The 13049-nt window shown below is 42.1% G+C and overlaps 1 protein-coding gene across 4 annotated transcripts in view; it reads left to right on the forward strand.

Annotated features, from left to right (window-relative positions):
- ptprub (protein tyrosine phosphatase receptor type Ub) overlaps positions 1-13049 on the forward strand; it is a 191550-nt gene that overhangs the window by 52900 nt on the left and 125601 nt on the right. For all 4 annotated transcript variants that reach the window (XM_079560766.1, XM_079560767.1, XM_079560764.1 and 1 more), the window contains exon 2: positions 5210-5341. In XM_079560766.1, the coding sequence (XP_079416892.1) occupies positions 5210-5341 (132 nt within the window). The remainder of the gene's footprint in view (positions 1-5209; positions 5342-13049) is intronic.

Genomic DNA, 13049 nt, shown 5'->3' on the forward strand with positions numbered 1-13049 from the left:
TAGTCCAAATAACTGCACTTTACTGATTATGCGGCTCCGGCTAAAGGCTACACTGAGCACCCTACAGGACACAGTCAATGGGAGTAATTGGTTCACTTTCCAAAATGGGCACATAATCTTTCCAGCGAATATTCTTCTGCTCAAAAGTTTTACAAACCACCATTGAGTGACACAGGTATTCAGTTAGCTCCGTATTTTTCATTAATATTTGTCTGCCATCTGGTTAAGAGTAAAACATTTTTGAGCAAAGTTTGTAATTACTTTTCTTTTGAATAAATCAATTATTTCTTATCTAGTTTGGGTTTGGGCCACAGTACATTCACTGCTATCAAATAATAGATAGAAGCACTGTGTTCCTTCTTCTATGTCTTTTTTTATGTGAAGTTATGTTTTAATCAGGCAAGTGCCAATTACAGCATACGGCACAACCTGAAACAGATGGCAGAACACTGTGGCTCAGTGGTCGATACTGTAAGTTAGAAGTTATGCCACACCACCAAAACTTGCTTGAATACTGTTTGTTATTACTTTTTATTCTCCAGCATTTTGACTCATTACTTTTTGGACCAAAGTTTGCTAATAATGTGTCTAAATCCCACGCCCAAAAGAGAATCACATATTTTTTCCTCTTTTCCCTTTTTCAGCTTTATGCTCAATGAAGGCAAAAACAAATTTACAACGTTCGATATATTGAGACAGGAAACTATCGCGATAAATATTTTTGAAGACCTTGTAATGAAACAGAAACTAACTCTAAAAGTGTATTGGTTTATTTGGTAGGGACAGTGCATGTTAATAAACAAGCCACACTGGATTGTAGCCTTGGGCTAATTTCCATCCCTCATCTCCCATGCGCACTCTCAAACACACTCTCATTCATCCTGGCCTATTGTACATGTTTTAGTGGTGGGGGAAACCGGAGTACCTGGAGGAAACCTACGAAGACCCCGTCCAGCTTGGACTCGAACCTGTGAAGCACGAGCGCTAACCGCTGTGCTACCGTGCCGCCAGTACAGTAAACAAAGGACAGTAAAGATTTGTCCTTAATCCCACAATGAAACACTGAACACAGTGAAACACAACAAAAAAATAATAATAATAATAATAAATGTACTGAAAATGCATCCAAATTTTGGGCTGATAAAGAAATAAAGCAAATAAATGCACAGACGATAAATTTAATGTGCCCAAAAATGTGTTGCTTATCTGTCATCTATTGAACGATACGTCGATATGGTAATCATCGTGAGTGACAGCCCTAGTTACAAGGAGTATGTTTTCTGTTTCTGCAAAGCAGTTTAAGCAATCTCTAGTAATATTGGGTACAAATTAAATAAAACTTGATTGTTCATGAAGGGTAGCAGCACATATAGAATTTAATTTGAAGAACCAAGGTCATTTACAAACTAACCAGGAATTTCTGCCTCCTCTTATGGCTGAACCCTGGCAGTAGGTTTTGCAAAACATTGCATCATACTTTGTTATAATATCTCCATTAACTATCTGTACTTCAGGATCTTTGTGCTCCTGCAGGCCTCGGCGGTGGGCACGGCTGCTTTACTCAGCTCATTCACCAAGCAAATCCTTTTAGAAGCAGTGAAAATATAATCTGTGTTTTAGATCAAAGGGTAATGCTTCAAATTTAACAGTGGTCATATTTTCTTTGAAACTGCAAAAAAGTGGAATGTTCACTTTGGGAGATGTGTCTTTGATGGCGGCCCCCTTTGATATAGACAAAACATCTGCAGCACCTCAGTTAATGCTGCCACCCTGGGACAGGAAGCTTCTTTAATTTTACCAGCTCCTGTGTTGATTTATTCAAGTGCAAGTTGATGGAGAAGTAGCACCTTAATAAGCTTATAGGCCAGCATGCTTATGCTTAAGACATATGCAAATAAAGGGGATAAACACAGACGGCGGCATTGTTCGTGGTGCATATCTGACACCCTAATTAGATAGCAAGGCGCCGGATTATACAAATAAACAGAGGAGATGCCAAAGCCGAAATTAAGGGCTACATGTGGCACTAAGAACTCAGAGGAGGCAAGAGGCTTAAGTGCACAGCCAACATTTGAACCTTGAGACAAATGGGAATGCAGGATAAACAAACCTTTAGAGCTAACTCAACAACTCACTGTGCAATATTCCTGATATCAAGTGTCAGTAAACAGGCGTTATTCCAACTGTGGCAAAAGGAGACGCCATGTAAATAATGCCCGCCACTTTAGTGTACATAGCTACTTCAACGTTGCCTGTCTGCCTGTGAGCTCCACAAATAACTACACACACTTACATTTCAGGTGATGATGTTCATGTTATGCGAAAATATTTGGTTGTCTTCCTTTACTCAATCCAAATAGTCAGATAAAAACAGCATCTGTCGTGATGTTGACAGAGTTTGATGGAGGGAGGACACTTAAGGCAGCTCTGTCCTCCAATCTCTTCTTCTTCTTCTAATAATGAGACTTTGTGCTCGGAGGTCCTTCAGCTTCATTTGCAGAAACAGTGGGGAATAATATAGTGCCTGCGCCGGGACGTGTCTGCTCCCATATCTGCGGATGTTCTATTAGAACTAGACCCCAGTGCAGCACAATTAACCCCTGGCCCCAGCAGCAGGTCCACGCTGTAACGGCCCAACGCGGGGCAATAAATCACACCCAGAGGGAGAGAGCAGCCACTCCGCCACTCCCTGTGCTGCCCATTGGCTCACGCTCTCACCCAGTGGACCGGGGCCGACACGAACGCATACTTTCTTCATGCTATTGTATTATTCTGTAAGTGCAGTGATGTAATAGCTTAGCCCGAGGCAGCAGGGCTTCTTCTGTATCATCTGAACTCTGATCTAAGGGTTTAACTGGTATGGACTCCAAAAGAGAGAGAAGGGCATGTGAGAAATGTATTGTGGTGGTAACGTCGCATTGTAGCCTCTCTTTCACAGAAAAGTGCACATACTGTACTTTCGCTTCCAATAATGTGACAAACATCTTCTTTGTCTGTGTCTTTGTCGTCATCTTCGTTGTTGTCTTGGTCTTTGTCTTCGGAAAGTCTTTCTTACGTCCTTGCCCTGTGGATCCATTCCTCTGCTGTCTGCTGTGCAAAGCTATAAAAAAAAAAAAACTGAAGCTGCGGCTGTCATGGGCATCAGCAGTAAAAAGAGAATTACAAATCTTTGTGAAACTGTCCATGTTTTCGTGTGCAGCCTGTCGTACAGTCGTTTGTGTTTAACGGCGGATTAGCAAAAACGAATAGAAAACAGTAAAGCTGAGCAGGGGTCACCTCAGCAGTAATGACGGACAAATTTACCGTCATTAATTTCAGATGTAACGCTAAGGCCAATTCACTGTTTGTCATCATCATTTTCTGTATTCTTGTAGCTCCAAGTCCATTCTATAGACAACAATCTCGCACCTGTGTGAATGTGTGATCTCCATATTAGCTCATTTATTGCAGAGAGAAAAGACCCAGCAATTACTAGGGGTGGGAACCTCTGGGTACCTCACAATTCGGTGCGATATCCGATACATGGCTCACGATAACAATAATCTCACGATGCGCCGATACTGAGATAATCGATATATTGCACAAAAATAATATACCATAAATCCAGATATTATTCATCATGTACATTTCTGTCCATGTGCTTGATCTGTCAATGACATCACTTCATTTGCATTTAAATATAGAAGAAATCACAGTCCTATTTCAAAAGAGTAAAGTAAAGTAAAGTAGTCTTATTTACAATTATATAAACTCGGATTAAATCATTAAAAGTAATATATTTGTGTGACAGTGTTTGGTCAAAGTGCTGCCCTCTACTGTTCTGAATTCTTGATCATTATTGGCCTCTATTGACTGTGAAATCAGACAAGTCCTGCTACCTCATTAACATGCATGAAGTCGCTCATAAATATGCATGATGTCATCGAAAGTATCAATATCAGAATTAAAAGTATCAGTATCGTATTGTCCCGCAAAATATCGCGATATATCGAAAAGACGATGTATTGTCACACTCCTAGTAATTACAGAGATATTAATCATAAACCAGGCCAAAGCATCTGCATTTCGACAGTCCAAAGGCAAATTGTACCGTGGCATTCTGTACGTCCTCCTCCATAGTAAACTGTGGGCTTTAAGGCTTTTTGCTTAGTGCCACACGAACATAACTTCTGTCATTAACGTGCCAGCTGCAATTTCTGCGCTAACCTCTCGCTCACATGTCTGGCCAGTGCAAACAGTGCAGCGTTAGCCTGTAATCTCAGACTTCTAATGCGAAATAGCAGATGCAGGGAGCAACCATTGGAGCACATTATTCCAGAGCTCAAGTGCCATTAAAGCCGTCGCTATTAAGTATAATTTTGAGGGAATTTACTTTTTGGACTGTGGTATAGTCGGCCGTGTCGTATTATCATAATCACCATATTCCGCAGGGCGCCCACTTTTCTGAAACACTATTGCTGTTTGGGCACACGTCTTTTGTGAACACGATCAGGGTTTGTGCAGTTTGTTTGCATGTTTTTGTGGGAGGGGTAATTCTCCTCAGGCTAAGGGGCAATTATTGCCTTTGCCAGAGCTCGTGGTCCTTTGTGTAGGTCTATGAAAATTATAGTGTGTTCGTTGTCAGATTTGTTTTTGCCCAGGTCTTTGCGAGAAAACATTTCATTTGGTGCCATCTGAACATGAAAAGGGTGTTCAGGCTTTTGACCATCCGGGCCATTTCGTGAGCCACAGTGTTTTGTTTAAAACCACATCAAAGCTTTTCCTGGTATCACACTTTGCCGACGACAGCGTGATACAACTGCACAAGTTCAAAGGCAGAGCTGACAACAAGTTTGAGTTATACTTATGCACGAGGAGGCGGTAAACAAAATCCAAACAAATCGTTTTTAATGAAGCTCAGTTATCGGCAAGAACAAAATATCTGATAGGAGTGTTCTTCTAAACCCAGCTTATTAAATGATGACCTGGACAAGATCATTTCCACAGGGTAGAAGCTATTTATTTGTTTGGTTGAGGATCTTCAGTGGAGGTTCTTGAGGCGTCTGGGTTTAGGGATTGTACACCCGATTAAAAATCAGTGAATTTTAATCCTTCTGTCTACGATAAAGTGGTCAGCTGACAGTGAAAGAAAAGGCTCAGAATGTGCTCCGTCAGTTTTGCTCACTCTATAACTCCAATAATGTCTCTTTCTATACCTGTGTGTCTGTAGCGGCCGGCTGCACATTCGAGGAGGACTCTGACCCCAGCCTGTGCGACTTCACTCAGGGGGAGGACGATGACTTTGACTGGATGCTGTTCCGGACGTACGGTTCACCTTTCTCCAGCTCGGACCTCCTGAGGGGTGAGTGCCCGCCGCTGTCTCCACGTCCGCTTTTTTTGTTGTCGTACAGAATTCATTTATGTGTCAAGGCTTGTTACGGACAAGAGTGGTTTGTGGCGTTGTTGCCTCAGCAGTTGTCCAGAGTTTTATCTCAAGTTCGACCACAAATTAAGTTACTCTCAAACCCTTTGGTGCAAACGGGTCGTAGACGGTCAGGGCGATATCAAACGCATATGTGCACAATAGGGGGCAGCAGTTGTGTAACTTGGAAAAAAAAGTGTAAAAAAAAAAAGCATAGCACAAACCTGAACTCTACTTCTACTGGAAAAAAGAAGGTGGTGAAGCTGCTATGATTGAAACTATGATTTGGAGTGGAGGCAAACTGAGTGCTGAAGTGGCCAGAATGACTCCAGTGAAGCTGTCGGAGAGAAAAAACAGAGAGAATCACCCCCTCATGACATCAACAGGTGAGGGGGTGATTGTGTCAACAAAAGTTAACACAATTCCAGATGCATTTTTCATGAGAAACAAACCGGTCTAGCGTCACATGGGCCCTTTTTATCAACAAGCCGTTTGTTTGTGTCAGTGGGCGTCCGTGAGCAAATGAAACATGTCCAGCTTCTGCCGATGCCTAATGAATAGCGGATTTCTGGCCCTTTCCTCCAGGATAATTTTATGTAAAGCAGCCTCAGAGGGCTAATGGAAACCAGCATTTTCCTGCCATCATCGCCACTACCGCAGGGTGCCAGAGGGAGATGGCATGCATAGTTTATTAGGTGCTTCTCCACAGCTGCATTAACAAACACCTACAGGGATTTGACGAAGGCAAGAGGCAGTTTCAGATTCTCAGCAGAAATCTGAAAGGTGGAGCTTGTGGCTGTGTTTTCTCTGTGTGGGGCTCTATAAACGGTGTGATTAGTTTTTTTTAGAGGATTTAATACTACTTTTTATTCAATCAATATGTCCTTCCCATGGCAATAATAAAATAGTATTCGCACAGTCATAGCCTTGAGCTTTAAATCTTTGTTCAGGCAGGCACACAGGCGACCACAATGAAGCTATTCGGATTAACTATCATGCAAGTCTGCAGCGTTAGCTTCAATCCACAAGACGGTGCAATACTTCATTGCTACTCTACCATTGTTGCACCGTGTTGCACCAACGTTATCCCCTAATTTAAAGCATGGGCACCGGATTTATTGTTTTATTTGTGTGTGAGTAGTCTCCTTCTCGAGAGCTCAAAACATGGTCAATTGCCACTGACCATCAGCTCAGGGTTGTAAAGATCTGCCTCAGCCTTAGATAAACACCACAACACCGCAGTTAACTATCAAGTAAAGTGGTGGGATATTAGTGGCGACAGTGGCACAGCAGGAAGCAAACCAGAGAGTTCTTATCCCTTAAAGCAGTACTAAGTAACTTGTTTACCTTAATAAATCCTTTTCGTAGTCCCTCTGGGGTAATACAAGTGTTAATGGGATGATTGGGGGGCCTTCATCTCCCCCTGGTGTCTCTGGCCAGAAAACCACAATTGCAACTTCGCTGCCAATGGGTCGGAGCCACCAATACACACTAATGGAATCACGAAGAAGAAGCTAACAGGCTAACAGGCAAAGCTAACTATGGGCTAGGGCCACTTAAACAGTATTTACAGCCAAGTTTGAGTGAAAAAATATATCTGCATTTGTAACTGCATGTACAATATCCCTCTCTCCCTGTGTCTTTTCTATCAGTGTAGTATTTACTCTCACGGACAATTAATGAGTAAAAAAACACAACATGCTGCGACACCTGCAGTGGCGCTTATGGCCTCTAGGGGCATGAGTTACTTAGTACTGCTTTAAGCTGCAATTACTGCTAATGTGTCGGGCAATATAAATTGCTTCCACCCTGGTCACTGGGGATGGGCCAAGTGGTCACAAGATTCATTCCTGAGATGAGTAACATTGTAGGTATGTTCTTGTTTTTTTAGTTAGACAGATGGTTAAATAGTTTGTTTTCGTTTCATTAAACTGGTCAGTAAATGGAAATCTTTCTTCTGTATATATATTACAAATAATCTCGAGATCATAATCTGTGTGCCGCGGTCCACTCCTACCAGTCTGTGTGACTTTATTATAACGACTCAGCAAAGTCCGCATGAGAACGTTTCTACTTGACATTCTGACCCCCCAGAAAAAAAATATTAATAAAAAATGACTGCAGAGAGTGACCATTTTTTTGATTAATACAGAGTTGCACTTTTTTGCGGTGATTCATGGAGGACAGCGTGACAAGGCAGTATTATGCGCAGCATTATCAATTTATGCGTGGTAAGCAAACATAAAGGAGGAGACATTTCTTCTGCTTTACCGACTCACATTTGCTGAGATAAATGGTGTTTGTTTTGGATTACTGCCAACTGCAGATGTATCTCCTTCAGTGTGCCTGGAGCGGGCTGCCCAAATAGACTTCTGAACTTGATCTATCCAAACTCTAATCCTGGAGTATTACACTTGCACCTCCTTCACCTCCACAGCATCAGCATTCAGGTGAGACTGCGCCGAGCCCCAGCCACCAGGCTATTCACTAAAGGCGATGGGATAATTAATACTTTTCCCTTTGGGTTTAATTAAAACCTACTGCCACAGCATTTTGATCAATCTAGAGTGTACCTGAGAGAAACAAGAGCACAGGTGGAGTAAGCAGATACTGTAAAGTGGACTGAACAATCCTAATTACTATGAATCAACATAAAAAATATTGATTTGCCCTCATGGTATTTACCTTACTTACAGTGCTAGCCGTGTCCCTTTGTTAGTAGGCTGCTAGACCTTGACATTTATCTTGTTAAAGTCACTCCCTGAACTCCAGCTAACCCACTCTATGCCTCCTCCTTTTTCCTGGTGAGCTAAAAGACCCTTATAGTCCAAATAAAGCGCTAGTATTTCCTAATCCCGGATGGCGATCTTGTTTTCCTTGTGCATAAATATCCCCCGCCATCCTCTGACAGCTCCCCCGTTCTTATTTACATTATCCAAGTTAGCGCGACTTCTTTGGCTGATTTTAATTCTATGATTCAGTGGGTTCTCTTCCCTGGCGCGTGACTTCCTGTTTGGCTCATCACTTTCCCTCAGCTTGATCAGAAGGTGCTGCTGCATCTGGCAAAAATAGGCACCGTACCTGTTCAGTATCAATCCAAATAGCCAATTACTGCAGTTAAAAGTGCTTTTTTTTTATTTCTATCCTTATACTGATCAGGCAGAAGTCAAGGCAAAACTAAGTGACTCATGCCCCTAGAGGCCATAAGCGCCACTGCAGGTGTCATAGCATGTTGCGGGAGTGAGGCACAAGCTAGTTACACAATGGGGACATGCTTTTTCACTCAAACTTGGCTGTAAACACTGCCAAAGTGGTGCTAGCCCGCAGTTAGCTTTGGCCGTTAGCCTGTTAACTTCTTCTTCGTGATTCTATTAGTGTGTATTGCGCCTCCGACCCGGTGCAGGGAAAGTTGCAAGTGTATTTTCTGGCCAACGACAGCAGGGGGAGATGAAAGACCCCACCAATCATCCCATTTACACTTGTATTCCCCCAGTGGGACTACGGAAATTTGGATTTAGTAAGACAAACAAGTTATTACATTCCCCTTTTCTGCACCTCAGTGTAAGTTTATCTGTTAGTACCACAGAGTCCAGTCTTTGCTCCTCAAGTGCATCAAGAGTTCCTACTGTTGCTTCTTAAAACTCTTAAAGCCGGATACAGAAACAGCTGCCGTTGTGGAAAAAGTAACAATGACGACTTAGCATAACAATTTGAAATCCTTTGTCATTCGCCCACATCAGTCTTACCAAAAATCATTGAACGCTTAACCTTTATAGTCATTTAAAGCAGATAGGAATACAATAGAAGATCCTTAGATCATCTTCAAAGCATCATTTGCTTATAAATGATGCACCCCTGGTATTTATCTGACCGTTGCCATTGTGTCTTGTCAGCGCCTTGACATTTACACTGTTTCTTGACTTTACCTCAGTCCAAACTCACTGTGCAAAGCCTGTTTTTGTAATCTCCTCGTGCTTTTATAGTCTATCGCATGGGGCAGACGCAGCGAGCGGATAACTAGACTTTATGAGATAAGGCTATTTACATAGGGCCAGTATTAACTTTGTGGGGCTGGAAAAATCGGTGCCGAGGGAAGATTAGTAAACACAGCTGAGATAGCAGCGGCTGGTGGCTCCCAGGAGAAATTATGCTCCACTGTTCCCGCAGAAGAAAAAAAAAGAGCCTTATAAAGCTGGAGACAAAATGCAGGAAGATCTTAATACAAATGGAGATTGCATTGGCTCGTATGATTTTGAATGCCATCAGATTTATGCTCCTGATAATGTTTTTTCTCCTTTGATGCACAAGTCAAACTCTGCTAGATCACTCTCTTGCAAAGAAGAAAACAAGTCAAGTGCGTATTTATTAGCGTGTAAAGTTATGAGCCTGATTAGGACGGCCTTAAGGGAGAAATCCATTCAACTCTAACAGCATCACGCCCTGAGCCCCGCGCCGTTGTTCGAGGTGTCGACAGGCTTGTATTTTTCAAAGATGCGATTTGTCTTGCATTAACACGCGAGGAAAAAACCCGCAAGCAAAAACTTTTTATTTGCTTTCAACCTCAATTTGTCAAGTCAATGTGTATGTTTAGCCCTCAACTCCTGCAAGGCCGTGCAGACGCGTCCATCACTCACAAAATAACTCGTGTCGCCAGAAAAGAGGAGGGTGGACAAAGCCGCAGCGAAGTGAGAAAAATGTTTAGATGTGTAGATTTCTTTTTTCCAATACATGCCCAGTGGAAAGGTGGATAAAAACAGAAACAGATTTTTTTTTTAAAGAAATCTCTAAAAAGCAACTTTACAAATCAGGGTTTCTGCGGGGCAGTAAAAAATATTAGAAGTGTCCCCAAATCAAGGCCTTAAAGCAGTACTAAGTAACTTGTTTACCTTAATAAATCCTTTTCATAGTCCCTCTGGGGTAATACAAGTGTTAATGGGATGATTGGGGGGTCTTTCATCTCCCCTTGGTGTCTCTGGCCAGAAAACCACAATTGCAACTTACCTGCCTCCGGGTTGGAGGCCCTAATACACATGAGTGGAATCACGAAGAAGAAGCTAACAGGCTGACGGGCAAAGCTAGCTGCGGGCTAGCGCAACTTAAACAGTATTTACAGCCAAGTTTGAGTGAAAAAAATAATCTCCATTGTGTAATTGGATGTATAATATCCCTCTCCCCCTTTGTCTTCTCTGTCAGTGTCGTATTTACTCTCACGGACAATTAATGAGTAAAAAAACGCAACATCCTACGACACCTGCAGTGGCACTTATGACCTCGAGGGGCACAAGTTACTTAGTACTGCTTTACATGTCATTAAAAAGCATTAAAGTGGATTCAAACTGGCATTAAATCTAAATTTATTGGAATATTATAGCACTGCTCACTGTATAAATTCATCGGAAATACCAAAATGATGGTCGAAAACATTTGCTTAAAGTTTTGGCTGAAATTGACCACATTTTTTGATTGATTCTCTTTCTTCTGTTTGATGAAATGTTTGCAAATCCAATCAATCAATCCATTAAAAATTGGATTGATTGATTGATTGGATTCACAAACCTGTCATATTAATGTTATGCCTGAAAGTCCTTTCTTCTAACGAGCATCACGCAAATGTTTTTGATCATGGTCACTTTTCGACACCAGGAAAGAGAAAGAAAATAATCTTAGTTTATACGTGCAGACAGAGCGGACAGTCAACGTTGCGTTTTTATTTCTTGTAGATTTGTTCAGTAGTTTTTAGCCAAAAAACAAAACAAAAGAAGCTCTGCTTTTTGACGGTTACCATAGTTACCGGAATGTTGTGACGTCAACCTATTGAGCTGTATGTATTTGCTATCCATTGAAGAACATCTAACCCATAATCTTTTCATTTATTTCTTTACAATATTTTATTCATTCCATTTTTGTAAGAGGTGAAATTGTCTTTTTTTGTGTCAATTCACAGCAGCAATTTCTTTTTCCCTGGGTGACATTTGTGCATGTCCAAAACGCACTAAACGTAATCAGTAGTCGGGAAAAAAAACCCTCTAGGACATGTTATGACTTACACAGAACAGCGCTCTGAACATTGTGGCGAGGTCAGAGCGGGTCATTCAGGACGTACCGCCGCGGATGGTTCCGGATAATAACCTTAATTCATACACAGTCAAAGGCAGTCGCTGGCCTTCATGTGCAGCGCTGCATCCGTTAGCCTCTGAGGACAGTGTCACATCGCCGCGCACTGGCGATTCGTCACCTCTGGCCCCCGCTTATAGGTCTGTGGGAGAGACAGTGACCTGGGATTGTCCTGTAGATGATACAAAAAGGAAGGATATCTGATCAGCAAGGCAACATATTTTCTCATTTCAAAGCAGCCAACCATCTGCAAATGGCCTCATTAATATATTTTTGCTCATGTCTGGCACTCTGCAAAACTTTCAATACTTCGGTTCAGCTCAGAAAACATCTGCTAGACACGTTTGCTTTTAGCTGTAACAGTTTAAATATTCAAGCTGAACATTTGCACATCATCTGAGAGGTAAGTGAAAATGCAACAGATTTAAGAACATATATGAAAAAGTAAAATAAAAATTAGTTGGATGTCTACAAATGTATTGTCCTCATGGCAATAGGTATAGCATCAGGTAAACAAACCCCTCCTGGAACCGCCGCCGTTTCAGCTCCTGAATGATCCTGGAGCTCTGTTGTCGGGGGCTTTGTTCCCCTGGGTCTAGGGTCTCCCATGGCAAACAGGTCCTAGGTGACGGATCAGACAAAGAGCGGTTCAGAAGCCCCTTATGAGAGACCAACAGGCCGGGTTAGAACCATGAGGCCGTCCTGGACCCACCACCTGCAGGAGGAGCCATAGGTGCAGGTGCAATGTGATCCACGACCCGGCAACGGAAAAGTGGAAGACAATGGATGGATGGATGGATCAGGTAAAATAAATCACTTGATGGTTTACTGACCCCTTGTGGCTGGAGTTGGTAACACATTCATCCACACAGGCCCATATGAATACATCTTCATATGACCTTTTCCTGACCTTTTGTCCTGGCTATTTCTATCTTTTTGAAGCCTTAAATATTGCGCTTTAAGCAGTGTTTATGACAGTTGTGTTGTTGCACTGTACTCGTCATATTTTATCCAACACCAAAGCCAGAGTTGGAACCTCTTCAGAGGCGCCTGTCATTTGGTGCTCCACTGCAGCTTTCCGGCTTTTCTATTACAAACACTCTGTATAGTCGTGTATAAACATAACATGTTTTTGAAGCGATTAGGTGCTGATTTTTGGAGGTAGACTGATTACACGGGGTTAAACTTGAACAAAATAGTGGTAGGAGGTATTCTCTTGAGCTGCGCAGTGACTATTTAGAGAAACAGGGTTGCTGAAGCATGCAGCGAGAAGTACTGGCACCTTGTATCAAACAGAAATAAACTAATTAGTGCGTCTGACAGCTGCGGTGTCCACATGAAAACCCACATTGTGTCCAAGTGAATAATTACCACGACTTAGTGCCTTTGAAGAGGTCATATTTGACGACCAATAACTTAAGATTTTACAATGTAACAAATGAATAGCTCTTTATGGGATCGGTCTGTTGCCCTTTATGTCTTCCTGCTGCCGTAAAAGGTGGAAGGATTTAAATCAAAGATGGCGGCGAAAGAG

This window comes from Gobius niger (genome assembly GCF_951799975.1).
Source record: "Gobius niger genome assembly, chromosome: 8".
Classification (NCBI taxonomy): Eukaryota; Metazoa; Chordata; class Actinopteri; order Gobiiformes; family Gobiidae; genus Gobius; species Gobius niger.